Source organism: Diabrotica undecimpunctata, chromosome 4 (assembly GCF_040954645.1).
Source record: "Diabrotica undecimpunctata isolate CICGRU chromosome 4, icDiaUnde3, whole genome shotgun sequence".
NCBI lineage: Eukaryota > Metazoa > Arthropoda > Insecta > Coleoptera > Chrysomelidae > Diabrotica > Diabrotica undecimpunctata.
In genome coordinates, this window is record NC_092806.1 from 2441913 (window position 1) to 2463583 (window position 21671).

Genomic DNA, 21671 nt, shown 5'->3' on the forward strand with positions numbered 1-21671 from the left:
ACTCTTTGAGCTTTTGGCCAATATCTGATTCCAAAACATCCTAAAAACTTTATATTTATTTTTCAGCAACGTATATGTTAGATATAATAAAAAACTATCTTTCCTACAAAACTGCTGACCTCTGCAAACAATGAACTCTCTGACGAATAGATCAATTTCCTGGAGCATTTTTTTAGAGTATCTTGATAACTAGGTTACTTGGAGCTAAAAATATTGTTTACTAAATTTATTAAATGGATTTTCTAACAAACCTACCATAGAAGTCTGAAGGGGCCAAACTGGCCCTGTATTAAGTATTATCGTTTTCTCGGAAATTTGACGATTTCTTTTAACTTTCTGTCGGATAGATAAAATTATGTTTATGTACGTTTATTCCTAGAAGGTATTTTGTTACATACTGTTTGTTCCTTGAAAGTATTTTGTTTATTGAGCGGTTTATTAGGTTCTGCTGACTCTTGTTTCTAGAATATTGAAACATTCGTTTAATTGTGAAAATTCAAGACGACTGTAAAGATGTCTCGTCGTGGACTTGGATCAGAGCTTGAACTTCTTAAAGAAATACGAAAAATACAAGAAGATGTTTCGGGAGATGAATCTGAATTTGCAAAAAATAATGAGTCAGACGATGAACAATACGTACCACCACAAAATAATGATTCAAGTGACTCTGATGCTTCAGAGCAGTTAAAAAGTTTTATTGTACAAGACTCACCAATTTATGTCAACACTGCTTCTACAACTCAACAGCACGAGTCAGCTAATTTTATCGTGAATCCAAGTGCATCTAAGCCAAGTCAGAAGAGAAAAAGAGGTCAACAAGGATCCCTTGCTATTATGTACGCAAGAGGAGTCCACGGTGCCAAAAATTTCCCAACCAACAGCTTGTGGTCAACAGTATGGGGTCCTCAGTTTTTTAAGCAAACTATGCCACGAGACAGATTCAAAGATATTATAAAATATCTCAGATTTGACATAAAGCAAACGAGATCTGAACGACAAATTTTCTCTAGCCTTTGCGGTTTGGAATGGATTTATAGAAAATAGTAGTGCATGTTACAAACCGGGAATAAACCTTACTGTGGACAAACAACTACTGCCTTCTAAAGCCAGGTGCCCGTTCACACAGTACATATCAAATAAGCCGGATAAGTTTGGTATACAATTTTGGCTTTTGACATGCGTGGAATCAAAATATATTGTAAATGGTTACCCTTATACTGGCACTGATCATCTACGCAAGAAAGATACAAGTGTTGGTGAACATGTTGTTTTGCGGTTAATGGAAAATCAACTGGGAAAGAGCAAAAATGTTACCATAGATAACTACTTTACATCGTTAAAATTGGCCAAGGCATTGCAAAAAAAATCAACAAGTCTTGTGGGTACTTTGAATCGCAACAGAAAGGAAGTTTCTCTAAGCGTAAAGAGTAAAAATGGAGAATTATATGTTACCCATATATTCCAGAGCAACGAAAAGCTAATACTTACTGCATACCAAGAAAAGAGTCACAAAAATGTGCTTTTGTTGCTCATTACATCAATCAGTGGATGTTGCTGTCGATGGAAAAAAACTTCCTCAAACAGTAAGTTTTTATAATAAAACAAAATACGAGGTTGATGTAGTGGACCAAATGGCGCATCTTTATACTACAAAAGTTGCTTCAAGACGATGGCCAATGCACGTGTTTTATAACATTCTTGACTTAGAAGCAATAAATGCATGGATTATTTAAAAAGAAGTTACTGGAAGTAAAATCAGTCGTCGTAAGTTTATTCTTTAGCTATGTGAAGAATTACGGGCTCCATACCTTGCCTCCCGAAATCTGGTACTATATCCAGCACCACCGGATTTACCAACCCCCAGCACTGTTACTAGCCAAAAAAGAAAAAAATGTCAGGTAAAAATGTTTTGTAAAGGAAATCATACTTCCAGTGAGTGCCACGGCTGTAACAAGGCAATGTGTGGCAAATGCCAAAAACTGCAAACTGTATGGTGTTCCAAATGTTTAAAATGAAACTAAAAAATTAAATCAAATTCTATCGTCAAGAGTTTATATAATTTCTTAAAACTGTTTATTTTTATTTTTTGTTTATTCCCAAATAAATAGTTAATTCTAAACTTGGTTTTTATTGATTTAGGAACTTTTAGGGGCCAAAATGATCCCTTCGGGCTTTCTAGGTAGGTATGCTAAGCCCGACTTTCTAGTGTTAAACATTGACAGGGAGAAACCGGTTTTCTGTGATTTGCTGACCTGATTGCACAGTTACTTGTACATAGGTCTCTAATAGCTACATTATTCCTCAACGCGTAACAGTAGAGAGGTAGTCAATAATACAATATTTACGGGCTACTTACTATTTTGTAATAATTACCAGCTGGACATTGCGTTTTAGTTTAGTTCAATCTTCACAAGTTGTTCCGATCAGAGGTAGACCTAGTAATATGTATAGGATAAAATGAAACTCAATTAAGCAGACATTATTGGTCTTTATATATTTCAAAATAAAATCTTTTTGAAAATCACAATTTTGAGGAGTTTTTTTAAACGAGGCCTCATTCAAAATAATTAACGCAAAAATCAAATTAATAGCAGTATTGACTGGCATCAATCTTTAGCTCTATCCATATCCAAAAACTCAGACCTCCATTAAACAAAAGCTTTTTTGCCATGCATCAAAGATGTGTCAACCATAAAATTGACAAAATTCTTGAATAAAGAGTAATAAAGACAATATAAAGAGTTATACTTTTAAGACGGTGTCTGTCATTCTGCTTATATAATCTTTTCGTCCTCTTTTCCTATTCAGTATCTACTCGCTTATCTTTTTTTACTTGTATAATTTTCTATTTCCTCACTTTGTTTTTATCTTTCAGTGTGTTTATCGCAATTCTTCTTTAGAAGATCGGCTACTTCGTGCTTCTTCGTTGTTTATTTGTTAAGGATTATTTAATCATTTATATTGCCTGTGTTTTTTTTTTCGTTGTAAATCACTGATTTTGAAAACAAATCTGATTAAATTAAAGTTAATTAAACCTTATCAGCGCACAGCGCAGCTGGTCGTCTAAATTTGGAAAAAGTAAACACTTCTTTATTTTTAAAGTGGTTTTTGTTCAGGTGGCTGTGCCAAATAATTTAATTTTACTGACGACGATTAATATTAAGCACATATTTATTAGAATTATACTAAAAATATCTTTTCCGAGTAACTTTAAATAGAGTGGAAACCGCTTATTGGCTTTTCAAATTAACACACTGTATGTATGTGTCGGTCTATGTTTGTATGTTAATAATAGAGTAAAGAAACTATTAATTATAGTTCAGGAAATGAAGCTCAAAAAAAGTTAAAACCTCGCAATTTTTTCGTCCTGCATGGATTGAGTTGAAATTTTAACAGAAGGTAGGTGATAGCCCAAGGATCATAATCTATATCGAACCGAAGTGCGCTGAAGGGTTTAAGGGGTGAAAACTACCCCTAATTTTCAAAAATTATAAAATAACATATTAAACCTGAATATGGGTAAGATTTGGTTTGAATTAGTTAAATAATGATTATTTTATACTTTTGAATAGAGTTCTATCATATTTCAACCCTTAAAAAGCAACCCTTGTTAGAGATTAATGTAAAAAAATTACTAATTCTAAAAAAATGATTTCGCCTTGGATCGATTTGGATAAAAATTTGGATTTAAGCTCAACTCACCCTCTGGTTTATAGTTTATGTCATGCAGATGAACCCTGATTGTTTATAGGGGTGAAAACTACCCCTAATTTTCAAAAATTGTAAAATAATATACCAAATTTAAGATGAGTGAAATTTGGTTTGGATTAGTTAAACAGTGATTTTTTTATACTTTAAAATACAATTTCATACATTTTCAACCCTTAAAAATCAATTGTTATGGTATAGGTGAAAACAATTTTTTGCCAAAATTTTACAACTTTTCAACTTTTGAAAATCACCCTTTAAAACATTGCAGTTTTTATAAACTAATTTAATAGATATAAATTGAAAAAAGTAGAATTAAATACAAAAAAAATTCATCAACATTAAAAGGCGCCATATATTCTTATACATTTACATAAATAGTAAATACTAATAATTAATACATAAAAAAGTAATTAATACATAAAATATTGAAAATATTTACATTTATAGGTAAAACAAACAATTACATCTTCATCGTGATCTATGTCATCCTCATCTTCTTCAATTATTGGTGGACTATTATTGCACCCTTCACCTGAGCACCCAGAACAAGTAGAGTTATAGTATAAACCAACTTTTCTGCACCCACATGAAACGCCGCATCCTTTTTTGCATTGGCAAAAAATAATTTTCAAAAGTTCTTTGGAATATCATCCCCAATCTGTTGCTCTGATATTTTCATTGCCAAGCCACTGTTGAATTTGGTAATAGCATCTTTTTGAATGCTCATCTAAGGCATCAACAGTGGGCAGAAGGGATGATAGCTTAACCGCACAGTTTTTCGTTGTAGCTTTGATGAACTGTTCGTACCGTATCTGCTCGAGAAAAGCTTCCAAATCTTTTATTTTTTTTAACTTGGTAAGCTGCGTGTCTTTAACAGTTCCGTACAACATTATTGCACAGTATCTGCCAGCATCTAAAATATCTTCAAGCTTAGCAGTACTACTGTAAAAAATTTCGGCATATTCCCTCATGTCTGGTCTTTTTTGAAGAATATCAAAAATATTTTTTTTACCTTTATTGTAAAAAGCAGATACACTATCAGCATGGGAATAAGCTATTAATTTTGAACTATCTGGGTACCCTATTTCAAAAATTAATTGGTTTTTTTAACGTATTTCCTTTATTTTTAACGATAGGGTGTTTCTTCAAAAACGATTTTGTAGAGGTTTTTAAGAGCTACAAGGATCTGTGAAATAAATCTTTTTGAAACTATTGGTTTTTAAATGGAGTGAGTTTAAAGGGCTAGAAAAAGATGGTGCTTGATCGCAAATCGATGCTTTAAACGGCTATATCTCGCCAAACATTCATTGTACAACAAATCTAAATAAAGAAAAATTTTAGTCATTAAAAAAGCTACAATTAAGTACATTTTTATTTTTTTCATACATTCAGATATTTCGGGGATATTTAAAAAAGAAGGGTAAAAAATATGAAATTGTAAATCGTTTCTCGCTTTAAGCTGTACTTTTTCTAAAACTAAGCATTTTAAATGGGTCAAACTTCTTGGACGTATTAACAATACATGTACAAAAAGAATTGCAGAAGGGTGAAGATCAATTTTAATTATGGGGGTAGTTAAGGGGTTGTTTTCATCGATTTTTTCGTAAAAAAAATGAGGTGTTGACCTTATTTTCATCATAACTCACTCAATTTTTGAGTTAGAGTCTTTTTTTTATGATAGGTCTATTTATGCTCTTTAAAAAAGGTTCTGTGAGTTTTCTTTCAAAAATGCATCATTTTCCCAATATTTGACTTTAAATCTTTCAAATTTGGCATTTGAAGAAAACCGCTGATTATTGATAGGCCGTATTTTTGGGTTCCTATTATATTGCAAAAACATTTTAAAAAATGAATTTTATTTGTCTTTTTAAAAGCTACAAATTTGTTCTCTACAATTTTTTTGATAAAATGCACCATTTTCGAGTTATTCGCAAAAAATCGATTAAAAACGTCGATTTTTTTGTCTAAAAGTTTTTACTTTAAATCGCAAATAACTTGAAAAATATCAGTTTTACAAAAAAAATGTAAAGAACATTTTTTGTTTAGAATCACTTTTTTAATCGAAGCCTGTAGTTAAAACGTAAAAAAAAATTTCACCCCCGAGATGGGGTGGCAACCAACCCCAAGGCTTTGGCGCACTTTGATTCGGTATAGATTTTGATCCTTAGGCTATTACCTACCTTTTGTTAAAATTTCAAGTCAATCCACGCAGGACGAAAAAATTGCGAGGTGAAATGATTCATTTCCTGGACTATTAATAATACATAACAAATAACAAAAGGTTTCTGTTTTTTCTGCCGTTTCTTTGAGTTACGGCTTTTTTTTGTGCAAACATAACAGGTACAAAGAAAAGAAAGCTTTTGGTTATTGGGAAAAGTATACATCCTAGATGTTTTAAAAACCTAAAAACACTGTCTGTAAACTACATAGCCAACAAAAAAGCGTAGATAACTTCTGCTATTTTTGAAGAAGAATCGACAAAGTGGGACAAGTAACTCTCTTCAAAAAGAAAAGAAAAATTCTCTTAGTCGACAACTGTGCAGCCCATTATAAACTTAATTTGACCAATATTAACCTAGTCTTCTTACCAGCTAACTCCATAAGTGTCTTGCAGCCTATGGACCAAGGAGTAATAAGAAGTGTAAAGTGACATTATCGAAAACAGCTTTTGAAAAGGATAATTTTTTGTATGGACAATGAAGAACCGGTGAACATTACCTTCCTTGATGCAGTTCAGTTTTTACATAACATATTTATGAAAATAGAAACATAAAAAATGTTCTACTTTTAAGACGGTGTCTGTCATTCTGTTTATATAATTTTTTCGTCCCCTTTTCCTATTCAGTATCTACTCGCTTATCTTTTTTATCTTGCATAATATTCTATTTCCTCACTTCTGTTTTGATCTCCCAGTGTGTTTATCGTAATTCTTCTTAATATTAGCTTTTCTGTTGTCTACAGAATATTCTTTGTTGTGGACGTATCAGATCTACCATAGGTATCTCCAATATGCTGTTCTGATTTGCTAAATTATTTAATAAAGTCAAGTGTTCATGAAAAAATAGTTCATTTATTTCGTTTACTAGAGGATTGTCTATAACAGAAACAACAATTACCGTTTGTTGTAGAAATTATTTTTAACAAGCACCGCATTAGTAAGGAAATTAAAAAATGTAGTGAAGATCGACTACTTGTGCTTCTTCAGTGCTTATTTGTTAAGGATTATTTAATCATTTAGATTTCGTGTAATTTTTTTGGTTGTTAATCGCTGATTTTGAAAACAACACAATATTAAATAATCTGATTAAATTAAAGTAAATTTAACCTTATCAGCGCACAGCGCAGCTGGTCGTTTAATTTTGGGAAAAGTAGACACTTCTTTATTTTTAAAGTGGTTTTTGTTCAGGTGGCTATTGCCATATAATTTAATTTTACTGACGACTATTAAAATTAAGCACATATTTATTAGAATTATACGAAAAATATATTTTTCCGAGTTTAACTTTAAATACAGTGGAAAGCGCTTATTGGCTTTTAAAATTAACACACTGTATGTATGTGTCTGTATATGTTTTTATGTTAATAATATAGTAAAGAAACTATTTATTATTAATACATAACAAATAACAGAAGGTTTCTGATTTTTCTGTCGTTTCCTTCTTAAAATCAATAAGCCATTTCTTAAGCAGCAAATATAAATGTTTAAATAATCGTTAACAAATAAACAAGAAAAAAGCACAAGTAGCAGATTCTCACTACATTTTTAAATTTCCTTAAAAAAACTTTAAATTTAAAAAACTTTCTTTCTTTAAATAATTTTTTTTAACTTTATGAAATAATTGAGCAACCAACAGCAACAGCTTGTTAGAGATGTCTTGGTGTATCTGGTACATCCAAAACAAAGAAGATGCTAGAGATAACAGAAATAAAAATTATAAGAAGAATCACGATAAACTCACAGGGGGATCAAAAAAGGAGTAAGGACATCAGAACATTACGCAAAGAGGAAAAGATAAGGGAGTAGATAATGAATAGGAATAGAGAACCAATAGAGATTTTTTTAATATATTATAGCCCTATTTTGCAATATTGCTGTAATAATATTATTAGACTGGTACAAACAAAGAAAACAGATATACCAACAAAAGTACATTTGGGAAATGTACCGATAGAAAGAGTTGATAAATACAAATACCTAGGAACCTGGATTTTAAAACAATAATGATCAAACAACCGAAATAAGAGCCAGGATAGAAATAGCAAGAAATATGTTTGTACAAATGAAAACAATTCTCTGCAACAAAGACCTTAGATTAGAACTGAAAGTAAGAGCACTGAGATGCTACGTGTTTTAATTAATGCAAAATGGACTTGAAAGCTGGACATTAAAGCAGGACACATAAATAAATTACAGTCCTTTGAAGTGTGGTGTTACAATAGGACGCTTGGAATAATAATAATAATAATAATAATAAATGTCTTTATTAACAACAGATTAAATTTTCTTTACAATGAAATATAATATCAGTAGGGCGAGATTCAGTTTGTGTACCACTGTGCAACAGCGGCACACAACTGCTCTTCCACCTAACCCCCCGAAAATAGGATAGATAGACTATATCTAAATAATGAAATTGTATTTACAATAAAACATAAAAATATTAAGTACATATTAAATTTATAAATTATAAACTATTTACTTTTTTTTTAATTCTTAAACTTTTGAATTACTGTTCAGCTAACAACTGCTCATAAATTAATCTCTTGAACTTGACTCTAGACAGATTTTTAATATTGTAGGACAAACTGTTAATATTGCAAGTAATTGAATATGAAAATGAACGTTTAAAAAAGGATGTTGTATGTTTAGGTAAAGTGAGGGTATTCTTGTGTCTAAGATTAAGATTATAAACGTCCGTCCTATAAGTTATTCGATTGTACAGATATGGTGGAACTCTCTCTTGAATGATTTTATGGTAAAAACATAAAGCATGGAGTTTCCGACGATTTTTCATATTTAGCCACTTGACTTCAGTGAAAACATGACATCCTTTGAAATTTCCTAATGCCAAAAATCAAACGCAAACAAGAATTTTGCAATTTCTGTATTCTCCATGAATCAAATTTAGTGAGACACGCATTGTAAAGCACGTCACAATAATTTAATTTTGATAATGCCAGAGCATTACATAATAATGACTTTGTGGGCCTACTTAATAAATTGCGGCTCTGATACAGTAATTTTAAAACGGCGTAAGCTCGTTGTAAACAAATACTTACATGATATGTAAACCTTAAATCTTCGTCGAACCAAACCCCAAGGCTTTTAATCTTTTTGCTAAAAATTAAATTGTCATTTCCTAAGATAATTCGATTGGTATAATTCTCTAAAAATATTTTCCTATGGAGATTCCTCCCAAAAATGATACCCTGAGTTTTTGATGGATTCAATTTTAAACAATGATTTTGAGAAAAAATCTGCAGCTAAAGAAGGTCATGATTTATTGCATTTACCGCTTGATCACACTCGTTTGGATAAAATGACATATAGAGTTGGGTATCGTCTGCATAATAATGTTGTGAACAGGACAAAAACACAGAAGTAAAATTAGATGTGTATATAGAGAATAAAATTGGACCTAATATAGATCCTTGAGGCACACCAGTATTAAGATCTAGAAATAAAGAAATATTTTGATTAAGTTTTACTGCTTGACATCTATTAGAAAGATAGGATTTCATTAGATCAACTGCTCTCGCTTCTAGACCAATATATTTTAAAATAGAGAATAGCAAATTATGGTTAATTGTATCAAAAGCTTTTGAGTAGTCTAGAAGAATTAGAATTGATATTTTGTTTTGATCATAGGCTCTAAAAATATCATCTGTAATATTTAATAAAGCAGAAAGACAGCTATATCTGGACCTAAAACCGGACTGCATCATAGGGATTATGTTATTTTTTAAATGCGTTTGTAACTGAATATCAATCACCTTTTCCAAAATTTTAGATAATGTAGGAAGTACACTTACTGGTCTTAATTCATTCATGCTTTCTGTATTTTTAGTCTTCGGTAACGGAATAACATGTGCCCGTTTCCATTTAGTGGGAAAAATTGAATTTGTTAAGCAAAAGTTAATGATATGTGTGATATACGGTAGAAGAAAGGGGATACACAGTTGAAGCGTTAATATGTTAATACCATCATCACCAATAGCTTTACTTTTAATATTATTAATAATATGTAAAATATTAATTTCAGATACTGTTTTAAAGGTAAGAGAAGGACTGAGGGAATACTTAAAGTTATTTTCATAGAATATTTGTGTATCAATGTCTGCTTTCATGTTTGGTATGACTTCAATAAAGTGTTTATTTATCTCATTTGCATTCCACACGTTTTTAATTTCAAAGTTATTTTTGATTTTGCAATTATTTACCAAATATTTTAAGTTATTCCACATATCTTTAGAAGATTGATCATGTATGTTTTTAAAATATGATTTTTTCCCCCTTATAGTCATGGCTGTTACTAAGTTACGCAATACTTTGTAGTCATTCCATTGATTTATATTTCTAGTTAACTTGTAAGCAGTAAGTGCTTTATCCCTATCTAACATTAATTGCCTGATGGTATTAGTTAACCACGGAGCATATTTCTTTGAGATTCTAAAAGTCTGATATGGAACATGTATGTCAAGTAAAGTAATGATATTATTAGAAAGAAAATCGACTTTACTGTCTATATCTGGCAATTGATATATTATTCTCCATGGTATAGATTCCAGATCAGATTTAAATTGACTGTAATTTAAATTTTTGAAATTCCGAGTAGTAATAAATTTATTTGTATTAGATTTGACATCACAACCAAATTTTAAAACAACCAGTTCATGATCGCTTATTTCTGGGATATGTTTTACTTCAATAGACAAGATTTTATCCTCAGTAGATGTGATTACATAATCAAGCAGAGTCGATGTGAACTGCGTGATTCTAGTTGCTTGATTTACCATCTGCTTTAGTCCAAGACCATCTAATACATCTGTAATGAACTGTGTGGAATAATTATTGGTATTTAACAGATCAACATTTAAATCGCCCAAACAGAGTAAATGATCTACACGGCAGTACTGATGATAAAGTTGTTTCCAAAACTCCAAAGAAAGTTTTATAAAATGCTCCATAAGCACACAATGACATATTCTCATTGTGTATCCTGTGTATCAATCAGACTGTATTTTTGTTAAAGTTAGCAACACCCTGTAAAATATTCTAGCATGTACAAAGTACTGAAAATAAAACCCAAGGATAGTTTAATTATTTCTTTTCGTTTTCTTAACATTTCGTTTTTCATTCATTAGCTTACGTTGGATAATAAAAATGTAAGGTACTTTAATAGCAGGACAGGTTTTTCAACAAATCCTCATTCTCTGCTTAGTTTATTAAACAAATCTAAAGTAGGCGATGTGAAATTAACAATTTGATAGATGTCAAATTGTTAACAGTAAAAAAATATCTGGTTTGTTTTGGTTGATTGTTAGATTTATTGTTTAAAGTTTCAGTTAAGTCCGTAATTTTTTTGTTAAAGCGAAGTACTTAGCTACCACGCTATCGGTCGGAGGTTGAAAGTTTTACATACATCAATTTCGCTTATTGTTTAACACTTTACAAAAATGAATGGCCACAACAGACGTCCCAGACAAGGTTAATGTCGAGTTATTATGGTTAAAGACCATTTTATCAGATAAAGAGCTTTAAGAGAACCATTTACCACGTCAAGAAATCTTTTAACTTTTAATATATCTAACTCAGCATTAATACCGTGAGGAGACCAGTATTCCAAGACCAGCTACAGGCCCAGCAATAACTACAAACCACCTTAGAACTAGATTGCAATTTGCCAGAGCACAAGTAAACTGAAATAATGATGACTGGGAAAACGTACTGTTTACAGATGAATCCAGATTTTTCCTCTATAGTTACATTCGATGTTTAAAAATAATCTGGTGACCAAATGAGCCTTATATCCAGTGTAACAAAACTTTAATGTACAGTCTATAATTGTTTGGGGTATGAATTTCTTTAACAGCAAGGACAGATCTTGTTCCTTTACATAGTTGTTTAAACAGGGAAAGGTACACAATAAATATGCTGGACTATTAGCTAGCTAGAACTTATATGGGTAATAATTTTTGTTAATGCACGATAATGCAAGACCTCACATTACACTAACTTTAACCAAATATTTACAACAGGTAAATCTTTAATTACTATTTAAATGGGAATAAGTCACAATTAAAGGTTAAAATACGTTTATTGACGTTTCAATTTCCACTTTGGAACTCGTTCTCAAAATACAAACATTAGTAAATTGTTTTTTTTCCGAAGTGGAAATTGAAACGTCAATAAACGTATTTTAACCTTTAATTGTGGCTTATTCCCATTTAAATAGTAATTAATTTAAAATGCCACAAGAAAATAGCTTCAGAACAATATTAGGTAAATCTTTAAACTCTGATTGGCTACCGCATATTCCAGATCTTAGCTTGATCGATCATAATCCGCTAATAGCAGATGTGAGGTTAAAACTAGCAAAAATTAAGAGAACAAATACAAACACCAGCACGCCTATAAATACAAGAGAACTGATGAGAGACGAAAATCTGAAGAAGAGTTATGCAAATCAAATTAATGAAAGAATGCGAATAATAGAACAAAATGATGATATCGAAGAGATGGTCAATGATATTAAAGGAACGATTCTGGCAGTAAACAGGGAAGTTAAAACACAGATCAGAAAGAGAAAGCATAACGAATGGATGACGGACGAAATTATGGATCTAATGGAAAAGCGAAGGCAACATAAACAACAACGTAATCAAGACAAATACAAACAGATACACAAAGAAATTCGCCAGAAAATTAAGAAAGCAAAAGAACGTTGGATGGTGGAAAGGTGCAACGAAATAGAACAATTGCAGGAAAAAGGAGATAGTTTTGGACTACATAAGAAGATCAAAGAAATATCGAATATACACAAAAGCCACCACAGAACAAGAATACGCAACGACAGAAACGAATACACAGAGTCAGAAGAGGAGATAGCAACGGCTTGGAAAGAATACACAGAAAGACTTTTTAATGACGAAAGACCAACACAACCAACGCGCAAACTTCCTTCCGAAAACTTATCAGGGCCATCAATAATGCGAAGTGAAATAGAATATGCAGTTAGAACCACAAAGATGCATAAAGCAACAGGTCCAGATGAAATTAATATAGAAGCAATAAAACTACTAGACGAGGAGAATATCGAAATTTTGGTAAAGCTGTTCAATAGAATTTATGATACTGGTTACATTCCGAGAGAATGGCTGCAGTCATCCTTTGTGATGATCCCAAAAACAGCTAATGCCACAAAATGCAATGAACACCGCTTAATCAGTTTAATGAGTCACTTGCTAAAACTCTTCCTTAGGATATTACACTCAAGAATGTACAAGATACTAGAAGAACTTAGCGGGTCAACACAATTCGGTTTTAAGGGAGGACTAGGAACAAGAGAGGCAATTTTATGTTTGAACACCTTAATACAAAACTGTTTAGATCAACGAAAAGATGTCTACCTCACCTTCATCGACTACGAGAAGGCATTTGACAATGTTAAACATGATATCATGATGGAACTACTACATAGGGCCAACATGGACCAGAAGGAGATCAGAATTATTCAGAATCTATACTGGAACCAAATGGCAAAGGTGAGGATTGATCAAGACCAATATACGGATGAATTTGAAATCCGGAAAGGTGTCCGCCAAGGCTGCATACTCTCTCCGATGCTTTTTAATATATATGTTGAAAATATATTTGCGGAAGCATTAGAAGACACGGAATTAGGCATTAAGGTGAACGGCATACCAATTAGCAACCTATGCTATGCGGACGACACAGTGAATATAACTGATAATTTGGAAGATCAGCAGTTATTACTTGATAGGGTGAATAGCATAGGTAAAAAATATGGCCTCAAAATCAACATTTTGAAAACGAAATATATGGTCATTAGCAGAAACCCTCCAGAAAACCCGATAATATGCATAGGTGACGATCGCATAAAACGCGTGAAAACTTTTAAATACCTTGGCACCACAATCAATGACCAATCGGATCCACAACAAGAGATAAAAACCCGAATACAAATGGCAAGACAAGCTTTTGTGAAATTCAGACCGGTCCTATGTAATCAAAACCTAAATTTCGAAATACGCTACAGAATGGTCAAGTGCTACATATGGTCCATCTTGCTTTATGGCATGGAAACGTGGACTTTGAAAAAAACATCTATCAACAAACTTGAAGCATTTGAAATGTGGTCATTGAGAAGAATGATGCGCATACCTTGGGTGGATAGAGTTCGAAACGATGACGTCCTTAAGAGAGCCGGCGTGGAAAGAGAACTCTTTGAATTAATTAAAAAACGCAAGATTGGTTACCTTGGGCACATATTGAGAGGAGCAAAATATGAAATACCACAGTTAATCCTACAAGGGAAGATCGAAGGTAGGAGAGGAGCCGGCCGCAAACAATTATCCTGGTTAAGGAATATTAAAGAATGGACAGGAATACACAATACAGGCGAGCTGTGTCACGCCGCCAAGAACAGAAATCTAGTAATGAGATAGTCGCCTACGCACTTTGGTGTATGGCATGTTAAGAAGAAGAAGAAGAAGCTTGATCGAACATTTGTACATTTGAATATAATTGGCGAACGACTACGCCAGCATTTGGTACCTCTTAGAACAGGTAGAAACAGTAGCTTTTGAGATGTGGAATGATATTAATTAAGACCAAAAAGCAAACTTAATTTTCGAATATGTCTCCTCGATATTAACTTTTAGGAATAACCTTTTACTCCAACAATACATCTGCATTTTACCATTGCAAACACTATATCTTGCATTCTTTACGTAAAGGAAAGACGTTCAAATGAAAACAGACGACTGCATTTTATTCAATTCAAACGCCATCATTGTTCTACACTTATTTTGAAGTATTCAACTCTTATCAAGGATGCTTGTGGATGTTCAATTGAAATGAAATGCATTCTGTTTTGGGTGTTGTAATAAAATAACACGCCTGAGTACGCTAACAGCTAGCTCTATACGAAGCAACAAGAAGTCAGTAGACCTGTCATCAATAGCGAATTAGGTAAACTGCAAATCCAAAACTGATTTGACGATGCTAGGAATTACCGTTTACTCTGACAATACATTTATAGTTTTGGCCGTTAAAAACACTCTCACTTTTTACGTAGATAAAAGATGTTAAAAATAGATGAATGCATTATTTTTATTTAGTTCGAGCTCTACCATAATCCTATACGTGTTTCGTGATTTTACCTCTCAGTAGGAAGACATGTGGTTTTCCGAATTGAAATAAAATGTTGCTTGTTGCAGTTGTCGTTACATATTAGGCATGTCTGCACTAGTAGCCTCTATATAAAGCAATAAAAAATTAGGAGACTTTTTTGATGGCAAATTAGGTGAAGCTACTGGATAATATTAAATATTTTTTATTTAACCTGGAAAATCTTAAAATTGCATTTCACAGCATATCTTATCTGAGCAAGAATCTTTGGTGAACTGGTTTTTTGTACTCATAAAGGGTAAATAGAAATAAAAAAAAGACAGTTAAGATTTGATTTCAAATAAAGTTCCTATGTATATTCGCTTATATGGATTTCATCTTACCAGTATTCATCAGAGCGACTGGTACAGAACCTCTAAAAGTGAAATCAAATCTTTTCCGTCAACAAAAGCAATAATAAAATAACTTCAATAAAGACGCTACAGCGACATCTGAGAATAAAACTATAAAGTACTTAAAAATCTGAAAATTGTTTGATTGACGACACAAAACTTTAAATTTTGGCTCTAATCTGTGCCTGGTATAAATTGCAAGTCAAAACAGACAATGAAAAAGACGAAAACATCTTTTTGCTTATTTTAAAAGCAATTGGGTGCCATCATCCCTCTGTTGAAGCTATTTGGCAGTGTTTCCATCTCTATGGAAATTTTAATATTTCCAAAATTAATTTTATATCCTGTATGAAGATAATAATGACTTAGAACTAAAATTGAATTGGAATTGCTAAGAGAAATTAAATGTTCAATAATCCTATTCTGGATTCTACGATTGGTTTGGCCTATGTAAGATCGTAACTAGTTTGAATAAGAAATTTCATAAACTTCAAGTTTTTCATTTGGAACGTTGTTTTTGACGAATCGGACAAGAGAGGAAAGTGTTTGTTGAGGGACAATATCGTCTTAATTGCTGTTGATTTGAGAATTTTGTCAATTTTATGATTGACATATCTTTGATGCAAGGCAAGAAAGCTTTTGTAAGATAGAGGTTTGATTTTTTGGATTTGGATCGAACGAAAAATTAATGCCAGTGAAGATTCCTATTAATTTGATTTTTGATTTATTCATTTTGGATGTTTCTTAGAATAAACTCAAAACAGTGCTCTTAAAAAAAAATATTTTTGAAATATATAGACAATTAATGTCTGTTTAATTGAGTTTCACCATCATCCTATGCTAGGTCTACATCTCATCAGAAAAACTTGTAAAGATTGAAATCACAGAAAACCGATTCCTCCCTGTCGATGTTTAAAGCTCCATGTGAGCTATGTAGTTACCTAGATACGCTAAAAAAGAGCTGCTCCAGGGAATTGATGTATTTGTCAGACAGTTCGTTGTTTGTAGAGTTTTGTAGGTAAAAAGGCAGTTTTTTATAATTTCTTACATACACATTTCTAAAAAATATATCTGAGGTTTTAAGGATATTTTAAAATCAGGTATTGGGCAAAAGCTTAAATAGTATGATTTGTATACTTAATAGTAGGTGTATTAGATCGGAAGGAAACTGATGGAATTGTAAGTTAGAATTTGTGTAGAATACGTCATTACGCAGTGTCTTCTGCCTTAAGTTTGGTAATGGTAGTGGTAATTCTAGAGTTAAAGAAGTCGCTGTTGTATATTGTGTAATAATTCGGCATACCACATTTAATTAAAAGCCTAAGTATTGAAAAATATTCCAAGAGAGAATTTTTTGTCGTTTAATTTTTAAGTGATGGGAACGACGATTTCATTCAACAGGGCCTTGGAAGAGTAGATTGATTTTTCTAAAGTCAAATCGAACTAAGCATCCTATCGAGGATCTTGAGAAGGACATTTATAGAAGAAATCGACCTATGTGAGTAAGAATAGGTTTGTGGATTTCTGTGGATAGGCAAAATTTTTCAAATCTATGGAAATATTTTTTTTAAATACACTTTTTTGAATTGTATTCAAGGTGCTTTCTGGAATACAGTTGATGACAGAAAACACATTTTTTTTTAAACAAAAAATATTTTTTATATTACTAAAAGACGTTATTGTTGAGTTGTCTAGAATTTATTTATACATATCTAACCAATAATACAATAATTCAATCAACGTTATCACTATATTAAAATTCAAGTGGACCCTTTTGAAGTATTTGACTTTTTGTATATAAAACGAAATGTACGCTGTGGATATCATTGTGAAATATAATTCTCAAACATGAAAACTATATTGATTTTGGCACTTTTGAGCTGCGTCGGTAAGTAAATTGTTTTTATAACTCACTATAACTTTTTTTATTTTCTATTACCATTATTTGTGGTATTGGTACATGTTTGCCATAATGTTATTCATCTCATGATACAAAAACTCAACATTTTATATTTAAAACTTATATTTACAAACCCAAAAATTATTTTTCTAGTTTAACAGTTTATTAAATTTATTAAATAAGTTATTACTATATTTTATATATAATAACGGATTTATTACGGCTGTCGCCGCTTCTCCGCCCCCAATTTCCATTTTTTTCTGTCATATGCAGTTGCCTCCTCTAAGTCTCTTGCCGCCATTGCTTCATCAATATCGTTGCGCCAACTTCTCCGTGGTCGTCCTCTCTTTCTTCTTTCAGGAGGGATCCATTCCAGTACTCTCCTAGGCCATCTGTACTCTGGCATTCTTTTAACATGTCCGAACCAGATTAATTGTTTTCTTTCTATGTCATCATTGATATTTCTCTCCATTTTCATTTCGTTTCTTATTTGTTCGTTTCTAACTCTCTCCAGTTTCGATCTACCGCAGCTTCGTCTCAGATAATCCATTTCTGTCGTCATAAGTTTGTTTTTATTAGCTTTGGTGACGTCCCATACTTCCGAACCGTAAAGTGTAATACTTTGAACTATACTACCGTAAATGTGTTTTTTGGTTTCTCGTCGAATTGTTTTTTGCCAGAGAAGAGAGTTTAAGGCACGGGTCGCTGCTCTGCCCTTGTTTATTCTTTCCCTGATTTCATCTGCGCTATTTCCCTTCTTGTTGAAAATGACCCCCAAATATTTGCAGGATTGCACGCCTTTGATTTTGTCGTCTTCCAAGACTAGGTCACATATTTCATCTGTTCCCACTGAGAGATATTCACATTTTGTCATATTCATGTTTAGACCTGCCACCTCATATTCTTCTTGCAGTTTTCTTACCATATAGCTAAGATCGTAGCTGTCTTCGGCAATTACTACCTGGTCATCCGCAAAGAAAAGTGTATATAGCTTGTTTTCTTCCACCGTTATTCCCATGTTTCTACATTTTTTTACCCATTTCACTAAGGATCTGTCCAAATAGATTTTAAATAAGGTGGGTGACAGACAGCAGCCTTGTCGTAGTCCTTTTGTTGTTTGAAAAGGAGAGGTGATTTCTTGTCCCATTTTAATTCTCGCAAAGTTTTGTTCGTAATATTTTTGAGTGGCGTTAATAAGAATTGGGTTTATTTTCAAGTTACCCATTTCTATCCATAGTTGGGAGATCGGTACACTGTCATATGCTTTTTCCAAATCTATTAAAGCTATATGAGTTTCTCTATTTCTCTGCACTCGTTTTTCCATTGCAATTTTTAATGTGAAGATATTATCCATAGTGGAGCGTCCGGCCCTAAATCCCGCTTGTTCTTCGGGTTGTTTGTCTTTGATATCATTTTCTATCAGGTTTCGTAGTACTTTTGAGTATAGTCGGCCTATAGTAGCAATCACTGCGATCCCTCTATAGTTTTTAGGATCCATCTTTGTGCCTTTCTTGTGTATTGGAGAGATATACGATTGTCTCCATTCTTCTGGATATTACTATATTTTAAAAGTGAATATTTTTTTGCAGCTCTTACCATTTACGCTCGAGAGACCACGAGTTGGCCTGAGTCTGAACCTACTTATGATCCTGATGAGTAAGTAACAATAAATAAAAATAATAAATTGTCCCATCATAACTATTATTAACACTTTAAAGTCGACTTAATTTACTACACCCAGTTTAACCCAGCATTCCCCAGCATTTCTGAGACACAACTTCCTTGAATATGAGCATGATGTTTAGTAATGGTGAAAGCCATTTATTTCTTTTTCATTTTTAATAATGTTATTGTTAACTAATATTTTGATCAAGAATTAGAACAAGGACTTTTTAATTTATATGATATTTGTAAGTTTTATTAAAAAGAAAAGCCATAACAATAATATATCTCCGATATAATAAAATAAAAACTTATTTAAATATAAGGTTAAATGCTTGAAATAATTGAACTGTGATCAGATAAAAGGCATATATCGAGCACAGTTTAATTTAATCTTGCCCAAGTACTTTCGATCCCTAGATCATCTTCAGGGGCATCTGAAATAAGCCAAGAAACGTTTTTTTATAACTAAAGAAATAATTGATTAACTTCGATACAAACTCGAAGTTTATGGTTGATAAAGAGTTTTTATATGAATTACGTTTATAGACTTACTTCGTCAATTGCGGCCTATCTGACAAGAACAAAATATCATAAACATATAATTGTACATTACACTACACTACAAAAGGACAAACAAACACTTTAAAATTATTAAGGAAAAGCTACATTGCGTGCCGAAGCCGGAGACAGAATGGCTCCCGATCTAACGGAAATGTTGGGGTGACATGTGACAAATGACAGCTTGGATGAGCAGTCACAATCATAGATATGTGATCTGCACCTTTTAAAAATTCTATGAAACTAAGTATTGACCAAAAGTCCAACTGACACTACTATAGGAGGTCACTGATGAAATATAAAATTATATAGCATATTTTTTTTAAGTAGATTGAATAATCCAGATCTCACACTCAAACCTGTCTATAATAAATAGGGTGTTAGTTTGAGAGCAACTGAAGTCGACGTAAAGTAAGAATGCAAGAAAAAGACTTAACAATATATTAGACAGTGGGTAGTTGACTACAATAAAATGGTCTACCAAATACTATCTGTAATGTAGAAAGAAAGAAATCTGACTATGTAATTAAAATACTAAAATTAAAAATCAAAATTGAAAGCAAAGTATATAAATGGTGTGTAATCCAAGTAGTTCAGTTGAACCTACAGTCAATGGTAGAACTATAAAATTAATATGGATGTGCTCAGTGCAGGAAGTCTAAACAGTCGAACTGGGTCCCCTACGAGGTGAAGCTGTAATAAAGTTTTTAAAAATAGGTTCAAATTGTACTAAATTTAAGTTTAAAAACTTATTTGTTCCAGATATAAGTGCGACGTTTGTATAACATTTGCAACTATAATCAAGGACTACGTTTACGAGAAGGTTCCACTGGTAAGTGCAATTAGATATTTTTATCCTTAAGTGTAAAAGTTAAGTCTTACATTTTGAATAATATTCTTAATTACTATATCTGTTAACTAAAAGTTGTTGTGCCAAAAATTAGAGGCAATTATTTTTTTTCTTCTTCTACTAGAAAAATATGTATTTAACTATCATATTGTCCCGTCTGTTCTAGTAAAATTTTTGGATTTTCTCTTCTTTGGTAAACTTAATTCGAATAGGTTCGGATGCATCTCAATTCAATACATATTGTTAATCATATCGCACATATTGCTCTGCCTGCAGCAGTTCTGAAGAGTTCTGTTATTGTTTTTCCACTCCACTCCACTGATTTTTCTTTTTCTTTTTCATCTTTTTCAATGTTTCCGTATTTGTTACGTGTTGGGTCTATAATATTTTTCACATACTTTAATAATACTACATCTCAAAGTCATTTCTTAGTTGCGTCTATAATTGTTTTTAACTTCCATTCCATATAAAAGAGCGGAGAATACATACCATCTCAGTATTAGCAGTTTAACATATAATTATTCTAAAATGTTTGTTTTTTATAGGAAGAACTTGAAAAAGACGCTGACAGATTATGCCATGATTTACCACATCACTTAAAGGAAATTTGCGAAAAAGATTTGCTTCCAAATCTCGACAAAATCTACGAAGGGCTACACGGACATAACCCTGAAGATTTATGCGAACATTTGCACTATTGTGGTAGACCTTAAAGTAGTTTGTTTCATATGTAAATCTTTTTATAAAAGAGCAAAATAAATATTTAAATGATAAATTTAGTTTTTTTTATAATTAAATAGACATACGTTAAATCATGGGCTTAATATATTTTTCTCCTTTGATCTTAAACGAATATAGTCAAGTTACTCTAAAAAAAATAAGTCAATGACTCTAAAATTTGGAATAAGGCTTATCTTACAGCTGATTTAACCCTGCTGTCCTGTTCGGGTATATTTGACCCAAAAAAAAATTATTTCTTATTTTACAAATTATTACTTGGCGTAACGTTTTGGTATTCCGTGACTTTATTACCTAATCTGAGGTTTTTCAATTGCATATGAGATAAAACTTCAACTTCCTGATTTTTTTGATAAAAATTAAATTGTTACCTATGATACGTTCGGGTCAATATGACGCACGTATTTAAACCGTTAAAAATTTCCTGTGTACGTATGTTTAGTAGGCAGTGTTTTATATTTTCTAACAGTGTTTGTCAGTCAT

General features: G+C 32.0%; 1 protein-coding gene across 1 annotated transcript; it reads left to right on the forward strand.

Annotated features, from left to right (window-relative positions):
- The first annotated feature begins 17278 nt into the window (after positions 1-17278).
- LOC140438084 (uncharacterized) lies at positions 17279-21225 on the forward strand. The gene is made up of 4 exons (XM_072527798.1): positions 17279-17365; positions 18967-19033; positions 20363-20432; positions 20996-21225. The coding sequence occupies exons 1-4, from the start codon at positions 17326-17328 to the stop codon at positions 21161-21163; spliced, it is 345 nt and encodes a 114-aa protein (XP_072383899.1). The 5' UTR covers positions 17279-17325; the 3' UTR covers positions 21164-21225.
- Positions 21226-21671: the final 446 nt, after the last annotated feature.